This window comes from Blennius ocellaris (genome assembly GCF_963422515.1).
Source record: "Blennius ocellaris genome assembly, chromosome: 6".
Classification (NCBI taxonomy): domain Eukaryota; kingdom Metazoa; phylum Chordata; class Actinopteri; order Blenniiformes; family Blenniidae; genus Blennius; species Blennius ocellaris.
Window position 1 is genome coordinate 25,351,583 of NC_137655.1, and position 19,247 is coordinate 25,370,829.

Below are 19,247 nucleotides of genomic sequence, written 5' to 3' on the forward strand. Positions count from 1 at the left end.
TGATAGAAAGCAGCTCTACAGCTGTTTATAATGGAAACCTACGTAAACACTCGCTGATTAAAGTTCTCTTTCTCATGAAGACATTAAAAGACTAATTTTATTGTTAAAATAATCCAGCTTTCATTTACAGTAGTTTGTAGTTTGTTTTTTAGTTGCTGATGAACCAAAAGTCTGGTTTCATTATAAAGTTCTGTTAGAAACTATTAATTGGAGTCTCATAGCGAGCAACGCCGCCTCATGCAGACCTCAGTCTGCAGTCAAAAGTCAAACAAGACCTGAAGTGAAGCAGCTCCTGGTTCTTTCTGGTGGAAAAGCCCTAAATTGTAAATTATATATCACTCAGCGTCTGCAGCTCTGCATCTAGAGAGCCACGGCCCTGCGATCACAGATTAAATGACCTCGTTCCTCCTATTATTAACTTCAGGGAAGACTGATCACATCGTTCCCACATGTTATTATTTTTTCTCTATAACCTCTCCGGGGCTCAGTGTTCACTGTAGATTTCAGAAAGCCAGTTTAACCTCTCTTCCCCCTCGGAGTAGTGATAACTCCAGAGATAACTCCAGATAACTCCAGAGATAACTCCAGAGATAACTCCAGAGATAACTCCAGAGATAACTCCAGAGATAACTCCAGAGGTAACTCCAGAGATAACTCCAGAGATAACTCCAGAGATAACTCCAGAGATAACTCCAGAGGTAACTCCAGTGGTAACTCCAGAGGTAACTCCAGAGATAACTCCAGAGATAACTCCAGAGATAACTCCAGAGATAACTCCAGTGATAACTCCAGAGATAACTCCAGAGATAACTCCAGAGATAACTCAAGAGGTAACTCCAGAGATAACTCCAGAGATAACTCCAGAGATAGCTCCAGTGGTAACTCCAGACGTGACTCCAGAGGTGACTCCAGAGGTGACTCCAGAGGTAACTCCAGAGGTAACTCCAGAGATAGCTCCAGAGGTAACTCCAGAGGTAACTCCAGAGGTAACTCCAGAGATAGCTCCAGAGGTAACTCCAGAGGTAACTCCAGAGGTAACTCCAGAGATAACTCCAGAGATAACTCCAGAGATAGCTCCAGAGATAGCTCCAGAGATAACTCCAGAGGTAACTCCAGATGTAACTCCAGATGTAACTCCAGATGTAACTCCAGAGATAACTCCAGAGGTAACTCCAGAGGTAACTCCAGAGGTAACTCCAGAGATAACTCCAGAGATAACTCCAGTGATAGCTCCAGAGATAACTCCAGTGGTAACTCCAGAGGTAACTCCAGAGATAACTCCAGAGGTAACTCCAGAGATAACTCCAGAGGTAACTCCAGAGATAACTCCAGAGGTAACTCCGCCCCCACCTGATGACGAGTCTGACCCTGGTCTGGTTCCTCTCTGGTCCAGAAAAGAAGCGTGGCACCAGGTTAGCTCCTGTTTAGCACCACTTTGGTGGAGGAAAGACAAAGACCTGGTGCTCAGTCTGGTCCTGGTTCTGAACCAGAACCTGGTTCTTTCCGGTGGAAAAGCCTCCTAAGACGCCTCGTTCAAAGCTTGTTCTTTACAGGTCAGTAGAACGACGTCTCCAGAGGCAGTTGAAGTGGCAAAGCAGAGGCAGAGAAAACCCCAAATCAAATGCTTCGTCACACATGAGGAATTAAACATAAACAGCCTGATTGCTCTTCTATATCTTCTAGTTACTGTCATGGTTGGTGGTGAGTCCATGTAGAAAACTTTCAGTACAAGTCCAGTTGTGGTCAAAAGTTTACATACACTTGTAAAGAACTTAACGTCATGGCCGTCTTGAGCTTCCAGTCATTTCTACAACTCTTACTTTCCTGTGATGGAGTGACTGGGACACCACTACAATACTTCTTTGTCACAAAAACATTCATGAAGTTTGGTTCTTTTCGGAATTTATTATGAAACAACTGAACATGTGACCGTGTGCTGCTGATCACATGGATGAAGAGAAGAACCTGTGGAGGAAAGTTCTGTGGTCAGATGGAACAAAGGTGGAGCAGTTTGTTCACGAGGCCCAGTGAGTTTGGAGGAGAAAGACCTTTAACCCCAACAACACGGTGTGGAGCTCCGGGGCTGCTCTGTGCCAGTGGACCTGGTGCTTTACAGCAGCCGTCCCCAACCCCCGGGGGGGCCGCGGACCGGTACCGGTCCCCAACCCCCAGGGGGGCCGCGGACCGGTACCGGTCCCCAACCCCCGGGGGGGGGGGCCGCGGACCGGTACCGGTCAATTGGTACCGGGCCGCCCAAGAAATAATTAATTATTTCCGTTGTATTTATTATCTGAGTCTGAACAATCTTTTATTTTGAAAAATGACCAGATTCTCTCGGTTACCTCTCGGTCACTTGAGCGCCAAACGTTTAACCCACAAGCTAGCAAAATGAGCAAAAAACAGACGTGTTTGTAAAGTTTCTTTCGGAAGGGGAAAAGGGTGAAGAGACAGAAGAAGAGCCTACAACTTCCAAGAAAAAGAAAGTTTTTAACGGACGGTACCAGGAGTTCTACTTGAAGTATGGATTGATGGCGACGGGTGATTCCCGCTCGGCGAACGGCTCGCTAACGGCTCGCTAACGGCTCGCTAACGAGGCAATGAAGCCTTCAATAATATAAACAATCTACGAACCTAAAATCATCAGCTCAAGAGTTGTTTGTTTGTTCCAACGGGACAATGACCCCAAACACACATCCAAAGTGGTAATGAAACGGCTAAATCAGGCTGGAATTCAGGTTTTAAAGGAGCCTTCCCAAAGCTCAGTGAGGACATTAAGACAACGCTGAACGAACCAGTCCAAGTCAGAAGACAACACATTTATCTGAACTCATTCTGTCAAGACGAGTCAAAGATTCAACCAGAAGCACCTCGTGGGAGTGAAAATGGCCCAGAGACAAATATTAGCATGGCTGCAGGTATATTTCTGAGTCAGCAGATTTGGTCACATGTTCAGTTGACCTACATTAAATTCAGAAAAGAACCAAACTTCATGAATGTTTTTGTGACAAAGAAGTTTTGTAGTCGTGTCCCAATCACTCCATCACAGAAAGATCAGAGTTGTAGAAATGACTGGAAACTCAAGACGGCCATGACGTTAACTTCTTTACAAGTGTATGGTAACCTTTGACCACAGGCCAACTTACACTAGTAGTTGAATTAATAAAAAAAAAGAAAATGCAGTTCACCTACAACACGGAAATGTAGAACTAAACCTTCACACTGGTGGTTTTAGGAGACGTCCTGGTTTCCTGTCCCATCCTGACGTCTGTCTCACAGACAAGACACGTGGACGCTGCATGATCAGCAGCTGCACTGTGATGCATGAGTGAACACACTGCCGAGTTATTACTAGTTAAACATTACTGTCCAGTGACTTTTGGTCAGAAACATTGTGGAAAACTTGTCCGGAAACATTTTTCTCAATTGGAAAGTTTATTTTGGGCATGTGGGCACAAATTAAATTATTTAAAACGACAATAACAAATATAATGAAAAATGAATTAACATAACGGAGCTAAGCAAAGCCCATGAAAATCTAACTAACTAACTAACTAACTAACTAACTAACTAACTAACTAACTAACTAACTAACTAACTAACTAAATAATGCCCCAACATATCTGGAAAGGAGCAAGACGAAGCCTGATGTGATTTTCTCCCCCACCTCTTCTCCACCTCAGCAGTTAGTCATTCTACACCCCATTAGTCATTTATGTTCATATTTACAAAAATATACATACCAAATAAACAAGACGAGGCATATAAATAAGTAATCAATCATGATGACACCAGCCTGTTCTTCTCCCTGTTCTTGGTGACAACCGTCATTTTGTACCGTTTGTTTTGGAGGAAGTTGGTTGTTTATTTCTTTATGCATCATTTGTGTAGTTTGATCTCATACCAGGTCAGTGAAAATAGCGTCATTAAAACTATTCTTCCGCCCCTGAAAGTATCATATCAGTCACGTATGTCAGAATGTTGATGACGAGAGAGAATATGAGAGGTTTAAAAGGATTTCATACTCTTAACCGTTTAACATTAAGATTTTCAATTGCTTAGTACTTGAATGTATTTCTCTGTAAAGCATTGTGAATCCCCTTGTGTCTGAATGGTGCCTTATAAATACATTTGCCTTGCTTTGCCTTGCCTTTTGCATCCTATAATAACGGCCTCTGTCCTGGTCGAGGCTCCAGGGACTCCGTTGGACAGCAGATGGTGACATTGTGTTGCTTCTTCAGGTGATTTGTTACTGAACCATGGAACTCATGATTCACCATGGAAGTGTGTGTTCAGGGGGTTGGATGTGACCGGGACTTCTTTTACTGTTGAATAAGTCGAAGAATGTATTCTGATTCAGTTATAGATCATTTAGGTTCGACAATGTCAAATAGTAATGCTCATGTTGTAAGCTTTACAAAAATAAACCGAACCTTACAAAGGAAAAAGAAACTAATATATATATATATTTATATATCTATGAAGTGAAACCCAGGGAACCGAGGGAGGAACATGTTTCCACCGGACCTGTACGACCATGCGGCGCTCCTTAATGTTCCGCTCCTCCACCACACCTGCATTGTGAATTCACACCACGTCACTGACTGGGCTTTACTTTTGAAAAGCGCAGGAATGCCTCTGACTCACTACATAACATTCAACCTTGTAAAAATTGGAACACAATGGAAATGTTCATTGCCCCATGATTTAATGTTCACAGTTTCTTGAAAACAAAACAAAAAACATCAAGGCCTTTTCGTTTTAATGTCTAAATCTTTAGCTTAGGAATAATGTAAATCACATATTAGAATATTTCCAAAAATGGGATGTTTTTGCTTATTTCTTTAACCGTAGGCCAAAGTTATTACTGTTATTATTTCTTAAAGGTTTTCATTTGTCATTATTGAAGAAGTAACTAAGAAAATAAGTGACTTTAAATGTTGTTCCTTTTGTAGCTGCTTGTATAATGAGAAAATGATAATTTAAAAAAATGAAATAAATGGAGCCCAAAGTGGTGGAACTATAAACTGCAGCAAGAAGACGATGTCCTGGTGACGTCTGCAGGTTTAAACTGGCGCCTCCTCAAGTCGTCCTCCATGGTTAAACTGGAAGATTAACTCATTAACTCATCTGCTTGTCTCACTGGGAACGACCGCAAGCGTCGTTTAAGCTGTATGAATGTATGGATCTATTTGATTGTGAGTAAATCTACAAACCCTCCAACGTTTTACAGAACATCATCTTTCAGCTAAATCCAACTGAACTTGCAGTCTCTGCAGGATGTCGGTAAAACACCGTCATGTTCGCTCTCCGTTCTGTTCACCGTGTCTGACGTCACTTCGATCGTAGCCTTCGATGATTAACCTCCATGTGATCAGACACACATGAGCTGCTCAAATTAAATGACTGAACTTGTCCCTCTTAAACGGAACAGAGAAACTGAAATCATCAAAACATAGTCTGTAACACCAAATATACAACAACAGGAAATAACCTTCATCCTGCCAGGTGAACTCTTCTGGTTTGATTTCCCAACATGTGCTAATGGAAATCTTCACTTTGAAGTAAGAAATGTGATTATTGGAGACAAGACTTGCATTTTCTTATTAGAATTTCCCGTTAATGTTCTTTGCTGCCAAATGTAATAGTGGTCTCATGTGGCTGGAGGCAGACCAGCGGTCCCGTTAACCTACAGACACCACTATTACCATTAAAGTCATATATTTATACTTCAGTAGGAAAACAGAGCACCTGCTGGAAACCCACACACACAAACATTTAAACTGCAGACTGAACGGCTCCTAAACCCAACCCTGGCTGGATTGTAATTAAAATGCCTTCAACAATTCCCCTCCTGGGTTAATAAAGCTTTTCTATTCTCTTCTGTTTGGAAGCAGGGTGTCTGACAGGCCCCACTTCCAGCCTGATTGAATGTTGAGTGAGCCGGACTGGTACAAAAGCTCCATCATAATGTTTACATTTCAAATTCAAACCTTTTCTTTGTTGTGTTGCAGCGTATTCATGATGGACATGTCTGTTTTTGTGAAACCAACAATTATGACTGTGAAAATGACTACAATCAACATAAAGACATATTTAATGAAACCCTCTGGTGCAACGAACAGTGAAGTGTCAAGAAGCAGCTCCTGTCGCTGTTGCATTATGGAAGTTTTAACAAACTCCCAGAGGCAGATAAATGTTCCCATAAGGTGTTTTATTCTGGAGGTTTTTCACGTCGTCTGAACTGCTAGAAATGTGAAGGTGTTTCCACTGCGCCTGATGGTGTGACTGACCCACAGCTGGAATAAACACACTGTCAACTTCCCACTAGGCTGAACGGAATTTCTGAGTGAAATCGAGCCGTTTAGGTTTTGTTCACGGCTTGATGGAAGAGCAACGTTTTTACAGTGATATTCGATGAGAACCATCTGGGAATCTGAACTCACAGCTGATAGGAAGGAGACTCTAGTTCAGGCTAAAGACAATGCTCTGATTGAGCAAACTGGTTCTGTGTTCCAAATATCCGTAATTGAATATTTCCCAGTCAGAAAGACATTTCTGCAAAAACGTGACTCTTGCAAACACAAACTGGAATGACTGTTGCGTGTGTGGGTTTTATAACACCTGAAACATCTTTGTTATTTTACGTCGGACACGCTGGAGTTTGACACATCCCTCATGAAACATACCCTCATTACAGCAGTGTTTGATTAAAGATGATTAAATCCCACACTGGGAATGTTGAGTTTGTTCTCCAGAGCGTGAGAAAATAATCGCTAGCTAATTTCAATTCAAGTTATGACTTGAGAACTGACCTGACGATACCTACGAACTGCTGTAAAACCTGGCCGCAGCTCTGAATCGTTCAAAGCCGTGTTGTTGAGCGTGGCTGCTGACGGTGTGTTCCTCAGGAAGCAGCTGGACGAGCTGGAGGAAGCCGGCCTGCTCCGCGGAGCGCTGCCGGCCTCACGGCAGGGGGCCCTGCTCAGCAGTCACGACGACCTGGCCCAGGCGCTGGACGCTGCCTTCTTCATTCAGGTGAAACTGGACAAACTGCCACTCTGATCTCCACCCATTTGGACAGATTTCATCAACGAGTCCCTCTTTCTTCACATATTTTACGGGATGTTGACCAAATCTGGGGAAATGGTGTTACACATACATACAAATGGACCAACAATCAAGAAAAAAATCTGAATGCAATTGAATCTATGTAGTACATTAATATACCTATATGATTCACTCTATAGAAATTATTTTTATGCAAAAGCCATGGCATGACGAGTTGAGAGTTTTTTCAATATAAGTGGATGAACAGGGGCTTCCTCTTCTTTTGCAGCATAATGTTACAATAGTCAATATATTTACTGTGGTTATGAAGCAGTTGAGTAACTACTAGTTGAATAACACTTCACCTATTTACAACAAAAAATAATAATTGAAAATATTAAGTGTGGTTGCTAATTATTCTGTATTTTATGTTCCTTTCTGACGCCTCAGTCACTCAGCTGGAATCCGTCATGACACTATAGACACCCTGCTTATCTACAGGCTCTGTTGCTTGAAGTGAAAAGTTAATATTTTAAGCTGAGAAAGTGAGAAGTGCACAATGGGCCTGTTCATCACATCACAGGAGACAGAAACTCAATGCCCTGAGCTACGTTTGCTCTGACTGTTGTACAGTTAAAAGGGGAACTAGGTCACAGTGACATACCTTGTGCTGAAGCTCCTGACAGCCACGGTGTTCGTCTGAAACAGGTTCCATGACTGATCAAGAACCGCGGTAGAGAGCAGAGAGCTGCCGTCTGGCCGGCTTGTTGTCACTTCCAGACTCGGTGTCGTTGTTGGATATTGAACCTTCACATACGGGCTCATTCCACACATTCCTACCTTCTTCCTATAGCGTTTCACACCGTCCTCCTGCGATTCGCTCCTGACCTACTGCTGCAGGCGCACACACGTCTAGAGCTTCTGGCCGAACACAAGAATTATTACATCAATCAAAAATGTCATGGAATTCAAAATTGACTTTATGAGAAAAGAACCCAATGAGCCTCAATCCTGTTTTGAAACACAGAGACTGTTATTGACGGGTCTAATTTATATTGTGGCCATTATATTTTGTTATATTTAAAAAAACAACAACCAAGAAACGAGCTTCTGACTGCATTGTTGATGAGCTCAGCATCTCATTGTTGCACATGCATGGAGGTATGCTCCTGGTCCAGCCAGTTATTGCAGTTCTGCTCATGAGGAGACGAACGTCGTGTCAACAGCCAATCAGCACGCCGCTGCTGGTTTTGACAGGCGCTCCTTTACAACAATCACAGGCGGATTGTAAAAACTGGTTGGATCCAGTTTGAAACGTGTCGGCAGCAATTGGCCTTGAACGCATTTCCGAGTGCTGAAGCTGCTCCAGCAATAAGAATCTCTGCTGTGATGTTTCTTCAAGGGAAGTTTGTCTATAAAAAGAACAGACTCAAAGGAACGTTTCGCTTAGATCATGAACGTATTTCCTCTTTCATCTCAAAAGCAAATGGCAAAACGGCGACTGGCTCACTGATCAAGTAACATTGTTTACGATGGAAATCTGTACATTTTCTGCTGGATACCAAAACACAGATAATGATTTAATACAGCTTTGGATCGGATGAATGTTTACATGAGAGACTCCTCCTGTATGCTTCTGTCTAATGTGAATTCCCTGTTGTACTGTAGAAGCAGTTTCTCACACAGTCTGTCTGTCTGTCTGTCTGTCTGTCTGTCTGTCTGTCTGTCTGTCTGTCTGTCTGTCTGTCTGTCTGTCTGTCTGTCTGTCTGTGTTTCAGGAGTGTGTGTTTGAGCAGCTCGAGGTCAAGCAGAGCGTCTTCCAGGATGTGGAGCGTCTCGTGGGACAGGACGTCATCCTGAGCAGCTCCACCTCCGCCCTGGTCCCAAGCAGCGTCTTCGCCAAAATGCAGAACAAGAGTCGCTGCCTCGTCTCCCATCCGGTTCGTGTTGCAGCCACGAGCAAACTTACCGTGTAAAATGTCTGCTGCTGGTTCTTCTCTAAAGCCGTTTCCACCGCACAGAGTGCAGGAATGGACTGGTACGGTCCTTTAAAGTCCCAGTGAAATGAAGGTTCCACCTCCAAAACACTCTGGTGTCTCTTCTAGAACGTTTTCCTGCTAACTGGCTGAAGGTCAAATGTTAAAACACGACAATCTGAGAGAAAATAGCCGATAAACGGCGCTATTTCCTCTGCTGGGCGGAGCTTCTGACAATAACAGAGTGACATCACGAGTTGTGCACACGCCCAAGTTGTGTTTACATTATGGAGGATCAGAGTTTTGACCACGAAGAGGCTGAATTGAACCAGATTTCATCATCATGGTCATTTCAAACCCAGTGATTGATGAAGAAGACACAGAAGGTGGTTCTGCCATCGGTGACCCCGTCTGGAACATGTTTGAGGAAGCAGAAGACGCTTCGTCCTCCATTCGTCCTCGTCTCCTCGCCTCAGCAGCCGCCACTTTTCACTTTGAGGCTTTGAGGCTCCTGACTTTTGGCAGAACGACCGGCTTCCTGGATCCAACACGTCCAAGAGCTAGAAGACTGAATCACCGAAGATGAGTCCAGGTATTACTTGACCGTCTACTAGCTGCCCGAGCTAGCGGCTCCCGCTAGCCGCTAGCCGCCCGAGCTAGCAGCCAGCGGCTCCCGCCGCCCGTGCTCCTTTTCTCCTCTCTGGTCTCTTCCAGGCTCAATCTTTCTTCAAGGCTCATAAAACGCCGACTAGAACTTCAAAACACTGTAAAAACTTGATATTTAAGAGGAAACAAGCCGATATAAACACAACAGATCGAGATCTGCACAACTCGTGACGTCACACATAGGCTCCGCCCACAATGGCTCGTGAAGAAGGATTCCCCCGATTTCGTCGGCTGGAGATCCAAAATTCAAATAACTTTGTTATGCGACAACAGTGGAGGGGCAGAGTCGGAGGAACCTTATAAGTAGAACCCAACTATCCTTTTTTACAAAGTAGTGTTTTACATTTCACTGGGACTTTACGCTTCAGGTTTCCACCGCAAGAATTTGGGTTTTTCCGGAAACAACCATCCAAAGGTTGATGCTTTTCCAGAACCGTCCATTGTGTGACATGAGTCAACAGGACGATGGACTCGGACCACGTCCACACGGTGCGCCGGGACACCGGAGCTGATCCGAGAGTTTTATGTTGACAGAACCGAACTTTTACTTCTCCAAGCATTGTGCATTATTTTAGTTTATGTTGCTCTTTATTAACAGAATTTGAAAACAGTTTAGAACACGAGTGTCCAACGAGAGTCCAATCGAGCCACAACAGGAAGTTCCCCTGCTGTGACACATTATGACGTGAATGGCAATACATGTATTTGACCACCAGGGGCACACTTGGGTTTTCTGATCATGGTATGAACTGGCCTACTATGTTTTGTGTTGCTGCTCCATGTGTCTGAATGTTTTATGTTTTATTTAAGATGTAAATGCTGTAATTAAAGTTGTAAATGCTGTAATTAAAGTCCACTGGATCTGTAAGTTGTAAAGCAGAAGGTGAACTGAGGCAGAATATTGCTGTTATTATATTCAAATCTCCAGGTTTTTTGTGTTTTAAAATGCTAGTTTGTTGTTTATTAATTGATTAAAACTTTTTAATCATGTAATAATACTTTATTTCAGCAAAACAAAGACAAAGATCTGGAGTTATAGTTATTTATATGTTATAATGTAATTATTCAGATTGTGCTGCACGTGGCCCCTGAAGCAAAATGTGTTTGACACCACTGGTTGAGAACAATGAAACTACGAGTTGTTTATTTGCTTCTCTTTGTAGGTGAATCCGCCTTACTACGTCAAACTGGTGGAGCTGGTACCTCACCCAGAGACGGCCACGGCCGTTATGGACACCACCCATACTCTGATGACCAAGGTAAAGCTTTAAAATCACAGATTTCTCAATGATGATGAATACATGCATCATCATGACAGAACACCACGCCAGTTATGTGACATTTGTGAACGAGATCAGGACTGGAGTGACTGTATGTTTTTACGTGTTGATGTTTTGATTGATTAGCTGCTATTCTCAGCATTAGATTCTCAAATCTGACATTACAAGCATTATGACAATTAGTTTTTTCTTTTTCTTTCTCACATAGTAGTCAAAGAGTCTCCAGAATCACTTTACATATTCATATAAACATGTTTCTTCCTAGGTTTACTGAGGGTTGTATTCGGCTCCTGCAGTATTTTTGTGGGCTTAAGGGATTTCCTCCTTTTTCAGGTTGGACAAGTGCCTGTCCTTTTCAAAAAGGAGATTGATGGCTTTGCAGTCAACAGAGTCCAGGCAGCCATTATCGCCGAGTCCTGGCGGCTGGTCCAGGTCAGTGTCAGCTTGACTTGTCGGCATTTGGGTGAAGTCTGCTGCTGGAAAACCAGTTTGACTTTCTAAAACTGTGAATAAGTGCAAAGCTTGTTCTTCCTACTCTCGTCTCGTTTCACACACACCTCAAGTATCAAAGTGCACATCCTCTTCACATCCTTCTACCACTGCTGCCTCAGAATAATGTGTTCTGCTTGTTTAACACATTTCTGCTTTTATGACGTATATTGTCATTTTCACAAAATGATCAACAACTTGCAACTCTCTCTCTCTCCAGGGGTTTGCTTTTGTCTGCACGCCTAAATAACACAGTTTGTGGATTTTACCCAAACAGTCTTTGGAGAAGTTGTTGCAGTGCAGCTAAAAAAGAATCAGATTAAAAACCTGCAAAACCCTTGTATGAAACAATAGCTCATTTTACTCTTCGTCCGAACTTCAAGTACTACAAAGTCAGTATGGAAACATTTGGCCTGAAATGCTGCGTATTTTTCATTTATACAGTGGGTACGGAAAGTATTCAGACCCCCTTAAAGTTTCTCACTCTTTGTTAAATTGCAGCCATTTGCTAAAATCCTTTAAGTTCATTTTTTTTCCTTTTAATGTACACACAGCACCCCATATTGACAGAAAAACACAGAATTGTAGACATTTTTACAGATGTATTAAAAAAGAAAAGCTGAAATATCACATGGCCATAAGTATTCAGACCCTTTGCTGTGACACTTGTATATTTACCTCAGGTACTGTCCATTTCTTCTGATCATCCATGAGATGGTTCTACACCTTCATTGGAGTCCAGCTGTGTTTAATTCTAATGATTGGACTTGATTAAGGAAGCCACAGACCTGTCTGTATAAGACCTTACAGCTCACAGTGCCTGTCAGAGCAGATGAGAATCATGAGGTCGAAGGAACTGCCTGAAGAGCTCAGAGACAGAATTGTGGCAAGGCACAGATCTGGCCATGGATACAAAAACATTTCTGCTGCACTTAAAGTTCCCAAGAGCACAGTGGCCTCCATAATCCTTAAATGGAAGACGTATGGGATGACAAGAACTCTTCCAAGAGCTGGCCGTCCAACCAAACTGAGCAATCGGGGGAGAAGAGCCTTGGTGAGAGAGGTAAAGAAGAACCCAAAGATCACAGTGGCTGAACTCCAGAGATGCAATGAGGAGATGGGAGAAAGTTCAAGAAGGTCAACCATCGCTGCAGCCCTCCACCAGTCAGGGCTTTATGGCAGAGTGGCCCGACGGAAGCCTCTCCTCAGAGTAAGACACATGAAAGCCCGCATAGAATTTGCCAAAAAACACATGAAGGACTCCCAGACTATGATAAATAAGATTCTCTGGTCTGATGAGACAAAGATAGAACTTTTTGGCCTTAATTCTAAGCGGTATGTGTGGAGAACCAGGCACCGCTCATCACCTGCCCAACAACATCCCTACAGTCAAGTGTGGTGGTGGGAGCATCATGCTGTGGGGGTGTTTTGCAGCTGCAGGGACAGGACGACTGGTTGCAATTGAAGGAAAGATGAATGCGGCCAAGTACAGAGATATCCTGGACGAAAACCTTTTCCAGAGTGCTCAGGACCTCAGACTGGGCCGACGGTTCACCTTCCAACAAGACAATGACCCTAAGCACACAGCTAAAATGACGAAGGAGTGGCTTGGGAACAACTCTGTGACGGTTCTTGACTGGCCCAGCCAGAACCCTGACTTGAACCCAATTGAGCATCTCTGGAGAGACCTCAAAATGGCTGTCCGCCAACGTTCACCATCCAACCTGACAGAACTGGAGAGGATCTGCAAGGAGGAATGGCAGAGGATCCCCAAATCCAGGTGTGAAAAACTAGTTGCATCATTCCCAAGAAGACTCACGGCTGTATTAGCTCAAAAGGGTGCTTCCACTCAATACTGAGCAAAGGGTCTGAATACTTATGTCCATGTGATATTTCAGTTTTTCTTTTTTAATAAATCTGTAAAAATGTCTACAATTCTGTGTTTTTCTGTCAATATGGGGTGCTGTGTGTACATTAATGAGGAAAAAAAATGAACTTAAATGATTTTAGCACATGGCTGCAATTTAACAAAGAGTTAAAAAATTAAGGGGGTCTGAATACTTTCCGTACCCACTGTACAGAGCTCGTTATTTCTGATCTGTTCATTTAAAAATGTTACTGACCATGTGGAAAATTAAGCACAAGTTGGTAGCGGAACATATTTACATGAAATGGACCTTGATCACAGAGACACGAGACGAAAAGGACATTTTTGTGTCCCTTTCTCCAGAACCTCCAGAAGACAGAGGGTTTCTTAGTTGCTGGGTCAGATTATGGAATTCATTAAAGAACACATTAAAATGTTCTCAAACAATAAATACATTTAAAAATATGTTTAAGGAGATGCAGATGGAGGAATATAAAAAAATGTAACTTGCATGTTGCAATGGGGAAATTTGTTTTGTTTTCTAAATTGTTCAAATGGTTGATTTTTAAACACAGTAAAGTGTGTTACAGTTTTGTTGAATGGATCACCGCCGTTTATGGTCATGGATTTTTCTGTACATATTCAAAGGGGCGTGAACAATAAGACGATGTCTTCATCGTGCTCCTTTCCACCATGACACTGTTCACATTAATGTATGACCCTGTTCAGTAAAATGTGAACATGGGTGAATAAGTAAATAAATGAAAAAAATGAATGACCTCGCCATAATAACAAAGGTTTGGGCTGCAGCTCTGCTGCCATCACATCCCGTCCTTCATGACATTTGAGACGCACATCAAATGTGTGATTATTGGGTTGATGTGTCTCAGGACAGTGGCAGAGCCGAAGGCTGTTCTGTAATGGAGACAGAAAAGAGGAAGCCCCTGTGGTCTCCTTCCACACAGCGTCACAATGAGAGTCCATGAGCTTCAGCTCATTATGTCGGCGCTCAGGGACCCAGTGGTTCCAGTGACGAGACACAAGAGGAGAGCGATGATGTTCACTTGAGACGTGTGCAGTGTTACTGAATAAAGGCTCTGCAGCTTTTCCCCTTTAGCCTTGACTTCTAATGTGGTCCCACAGAATCTCCACATTCTAGTGAAGTGAGAGACTTAAAGCACATTGGAATGTATGGCTTCTCACTGTGAACGTCTAAATCGACTCACTGCATGTCAGACATGGTGAAGTGGTTCCTGTGTGACCGTACTGCTTGGTGACCAAGTCAGAAATGACAAAAAAAGCAATTCAAGTGTTTTTCTAACTCTTAAGGACGAACAGAAAAACAAAAGCTGCTGACTTGACTTCTCTCCTGGCTGTTATTCTCTCTATTGTGGAAATGTTCAACAAAGAACTGCTTTTTCCACCAGTGAATGATCTCATTGTGTCCCTGACTCTAAATAGTATCTGACAGCAGATCTTTTAATCAAACAACAGAAGCACCTCAAGTTAACCATGAGCCATTACAGACTCCAGCGCATGAAATGAAGACATCGATTGAAAAAAGACGTTGTTTAAATGTTTGCTGACACGCCTTTTTATTTTTAATGTCGAAGTTCTGTAGTCCTAAAAAAGTCTGGTGTGAAACATGAAACAAACGATGGGTACATTATACTTCAATACAAAAATACTGTTCTGATTATGGAAGGAATATTAATGAACTATTTTCATTGAGATTTGTGAATAAACATGAAATAACCTGACTTGGCACAGTAATAGAATTGGTCAAAACGAACACTGAAGCAACTTCAGATTCTACTTTATGAAGACTGTTTATGGACGTTACTCTGGTTCACTTGTGACTTCACACATGACGGATTCTTTTTGGGACGAAGGCGTGACGGCCGGCGTTTGTACTTTATAGCAGTGAAGTTGTTCCATCAGATGCAGAAATGCCACATATTTGCAGTTTCATGACACAGTTGTTGTTCTTTCATTGAGTTTCTTTCCATTATTCATCTTCCTGACAGTTTTAAACTGTGTTCACTCAGAGGTTTGGGTTTGCTGAGTCACTGCTGAGTCAACGGCTCAATATCCCTTTTTCAGCTTTTGCACTTTATCCCCTTTATATTGAATTGTGAAACACGTTTCAGCACAACTTTAATAAGCGTCTCTTTGTGGTTGGACTGTCTCGTTTATACACATTCTTTCTTTTTCATATTGTGAGGATTCAAGATTTTGAGGTAGTGGGAGGGGAAAAACTGTGATTACTAAATTCTCAGCGACAATTGTTGCAGCACAAATAATTGTAATGTGATTACAGCTTTTTTGATGTATTAGACTCAACACTTGTTAAAGAGACAGACAGAGCAACAGGTTCTATTACAAGAAAAGTGTTCAGAGCTTCGTGTTTTTCTTTTTTGTGTCATGCTGGCTGTCCAGCTCAGTGAACCTGCACTCAGGTGAGGATCCTTGTAAGTTCAGTCAACGCCCAAGAACATTCTGACGGTCTTCAGAATAAAAGACGTTTCCAGTGACTTGAACTGCTCGAGTACTTGAAGGAAATGCAGCTGAGGCTATTTGTGTCTCCCTCTGGACTGTGCTGACAGTAAGTCCACATGCATGCATCCACCATGTGATATTTATGATTTCACACACCAGTGTGGAAGCGCAGACTCATATCGGCTCGACATTGGTGTGTGGATCTGCACCTTGTGACGCTCCTGTGGAGGAGAATTAACCCTGAGGCCACCCTTCGGTCCGAGCTGGCAAAAACCTCACATTGCTGTGAAGACCTGGGACTTGGCTGTGGAAGGAGCTGCAGAGGAGAAACCAGCTGTTCCCTGATAGATTATCATCCAAACCACCCAGATCATCAACCAGAATGTGACTGACGGCCTGAGACGTCAGCAGCAAGTTCAACTCTCATGATGAAAGATGTGATCCGACGTGGGTTTGACGTGAATCCATTTATTAGCAGTTTCAAAGTTGCCAGAACGCGTCAGGTGATTATCTCAAGCAACACTGCTTTAATGTCGTACATCTCAACATGTTAGTTCGACTAACTCAACCTTTTTTAAAGTCTCGATCTGCCCTCCAGTCTCGGCAACCTGAACCTGAATAAACCAGATTCAATATTTGATTATAGATCATTAAGGAACTTAAGCATTGTGACTTGGCAAAGCAAAAAACAACATGCAATTAACTTCTGATGAGGTCTCATTGAATTCCATTGCATGTTGGCTCCTGGCCAATAGATGGAAAATACATGTTAAAGTAACAGAACTGAACTGACAAGTTCGACAATCTGCTATAAGCAAAACCTGTGTACAGTGTGTTTTAATGAGGTTTTAATGAGGTTTAGAAAATACCCAGCGGTGGTTGAATGTGAAGAAACAAGTCCTTCTAGATGTGAACAGAAACCTTTGGCCTCTCAGCACAATGTGATGTCTATACATAGTTGAATTTATTTACATCATCAAATATCTGATGATTAATTTTTGGCACAGGCTACGTTGACAAAAAGAAAGAAAGACACATGTCTGGCTGGAAGGATCCCTTTATTCACAATTTGTGCCGTCATGGTGTTTGAGCTGGTAAAACCCTGCAATAAGTCTTTCCTGCTTTTCACACCCGTTGGCTTTGCAGAATGGCAAAGGGCGTTTCTGAGTATGATGAATTCTCCAAATACTAAGGGGGGACGATTTAACTAGTCTCTCTACCAATGAGAGGCAGAGATGTGACTCTTCTTTGCTTCCAGGGCCTGGACCAGGTGAACCAGGTGAACTAGTCCAGTTTTACTGCCCAAGAACTGCTGAGTGTCTAAAATCCTACAGGAACTGTCGGCTTCAGTAACAAACTCCCCAAACAACAGTTTATTTCACCAAACATCCACTGGCTGCAGCTGACCAAATTAGTTTTGTGAAACTGTGAGAATATCACCTTTGGGTTTGATTGTGTGGCTGGTAAAGTGACTGTCTGGAGGCCTAAATGTGCCCAAATTAAATAAAGAAATACTCCATTAAATAATTCATTAAATGTGTTGTTAATTCTTAAAAAAAATTGAACTAAATACACGAATGTCATTAAATGTGTCATTAATTCATTTAAATACCATTTCATTTGAAGTCAAAAACATAATTATTTCACTATTTCATCGTCCGCTGTGGCACTGCTTCTAAACTCGCCCATCAAGGTCGCTGTTTGAGTTGAACTATGAAGCCAAGCGTGTTGACCACGACATTGTTGGGAAATCAAGAAGCAGATTTTTTATTTATTCAAACATGTACACAGAATCATCACATGACGGCCCAGAGCCGACAGAGGCGGGACGTCTGGTTCTACACAAGGTGCAGGGATTCATATACGTACACCGCGTTCTGTCCACGCTGCAATATTGACGGCCAATACTTCCAGTTGGTGTGGCGCCCCCTGTTGGCCACGGCGCAGTAGTATTTGGCTATATTGAGTAATGGGCTCTGACGTGACAGGAACTGCAATCCATTTAGTCCAAATAGAAAAACTCACTGAGGCATTGTACTAACTGGCGTCCTTCACTCAGGCTAACAATAGATCCAACACGTCATGAGTATTATTTGAATGGTATTTGACATTACGGCTGCCTGGTGATTCTGTTTCCATGACCACAAATGAGCCATGCTGGGAACAGGAGCAGAATGGCGTGTGACGTCTTGTGGCCGGAAGGCGTTCAGCAGCATTTGGCTCAGGATGTGTCCTCGGCGGCTTTTAAACATGCGGAAGTGCAACTCTGTTAAAGAACGAGATTCTTGATCCATTGGTTCGTTCCAATTTTAGACCCGTTCCAAAACTCCTGTTTGTTGTTTTAGCCTCACTCCACTGACTTCCTGTCTCCTTTACAATGGTTTTTAAGACTATATGGGTTGGCACCGTCTTATTTATCCCATCTTTTATACGTTTTATCACCGAGGTCAGTTGGTCTTTTGTTGTACCAAGATCCAGACTAAAGACTCGAGGTGGCCGAGTCTTTTCCGTGGCTTCTCTCCGTCTGTGGAACCGTTTGGTTCTCCACACTAGAACCACTCGGTCTCTTGAGTCCTTCAAGTGTCGACTCATGACTCACATGTACTCGCTTGAGTTTTTGTTGCGCAATACTCAACAATTTGATGAGGAAATGACAACTGAAAAAACATGAGTGTCTTAATCGTCTACTTGTAATCTTCCACAGAGTGACTTCTGACGGCTGTTGTTCCAGATGTGGAAGCTTGACATGACCTGCCTGGACTTGTTCATGCACTTCCTCCTTTTCGCTGAGCCATGACCTTTAACATTCAACATTTAGGGCGTCTGAAGCTAATGGACACGTCGTCTGAAACGACAGGACCAAGAACGGACACGTATTTAGTGTCAGATTTGTCAGACTTTTTGGGGTGTTTGAAGTCACTCCAACGATAAAACCGCTTCAGTGACTTTGTTTTAAAGTGGAGGCCTTGAATTTTAATTAAACTCTGCTTCAGTTTTCCCATCGCTTGAAGGGTGGCCGTCCATCTTCATGGGTCGAGGTTAGAGGTTAGGAGACGACGTAGAACAGGGGTCCTCAATTCCAAGCCTCAAGGGTCAGTGTCCTGCAGGTTCTAGCTCTATCCGTCTTCAGTGTCCTGCAGGTTCTAGCTCTATCCATCTTCAGTGTCCTGCAGGTTCTAGCTCTATCCATCTTCAGTGTCCTGCATGTTCTAGTTATATCCCTGCTTCAGTGTCCTGCATGTTCTAGCTCTATCCATCTTCAGTGTCCTGCATGTTCTAGCTCTATCCGTCTTCAGTGTCCTGCATGTTCTAGCTCTATCCGTCTTCAGTGTCCTGCAGGTTCTAGCTCTATCCATCTTCAGTGTCCTGCATGTTCTAGCTCTATCCATCTTCAGTGTCCTGCAGGTTCTAGCTCTATCCATC

The 19,247-nt window shown here is 42.8% G+C and overlaps 1 protein-coding gene across 1 annotated transcript in view; it reads left to right on the plus strand.

Moving 5' to 3' along the window:
• cryl1 (crystallin, lambda 1) overlaps positions 1-19,247 on the plus strand; it is a 32,491-nt gene that overhangs the window by 2,353 nt on the left and 10,891 nt on the right. The window contains exons 3-6 of the mRNA XM_080498648.1: positions 6,909-7,035; positions 8,826-8,987; positions 10,853-10,948; positions 11,303-11,401. Coding sequence (XP_080354774.1) covers positions 6,909-7,035; positions 8,826-8,987; positions 10,853-10,948; positions 11,303-11,401 — 484 coding nt within the window. The remainder of the gene's footprint in view (positions 1-6,908; positions 7,036-8,825; positions 8,988-10,852; positions 10,949-11,302; positions 11,402-19,247) is intronic.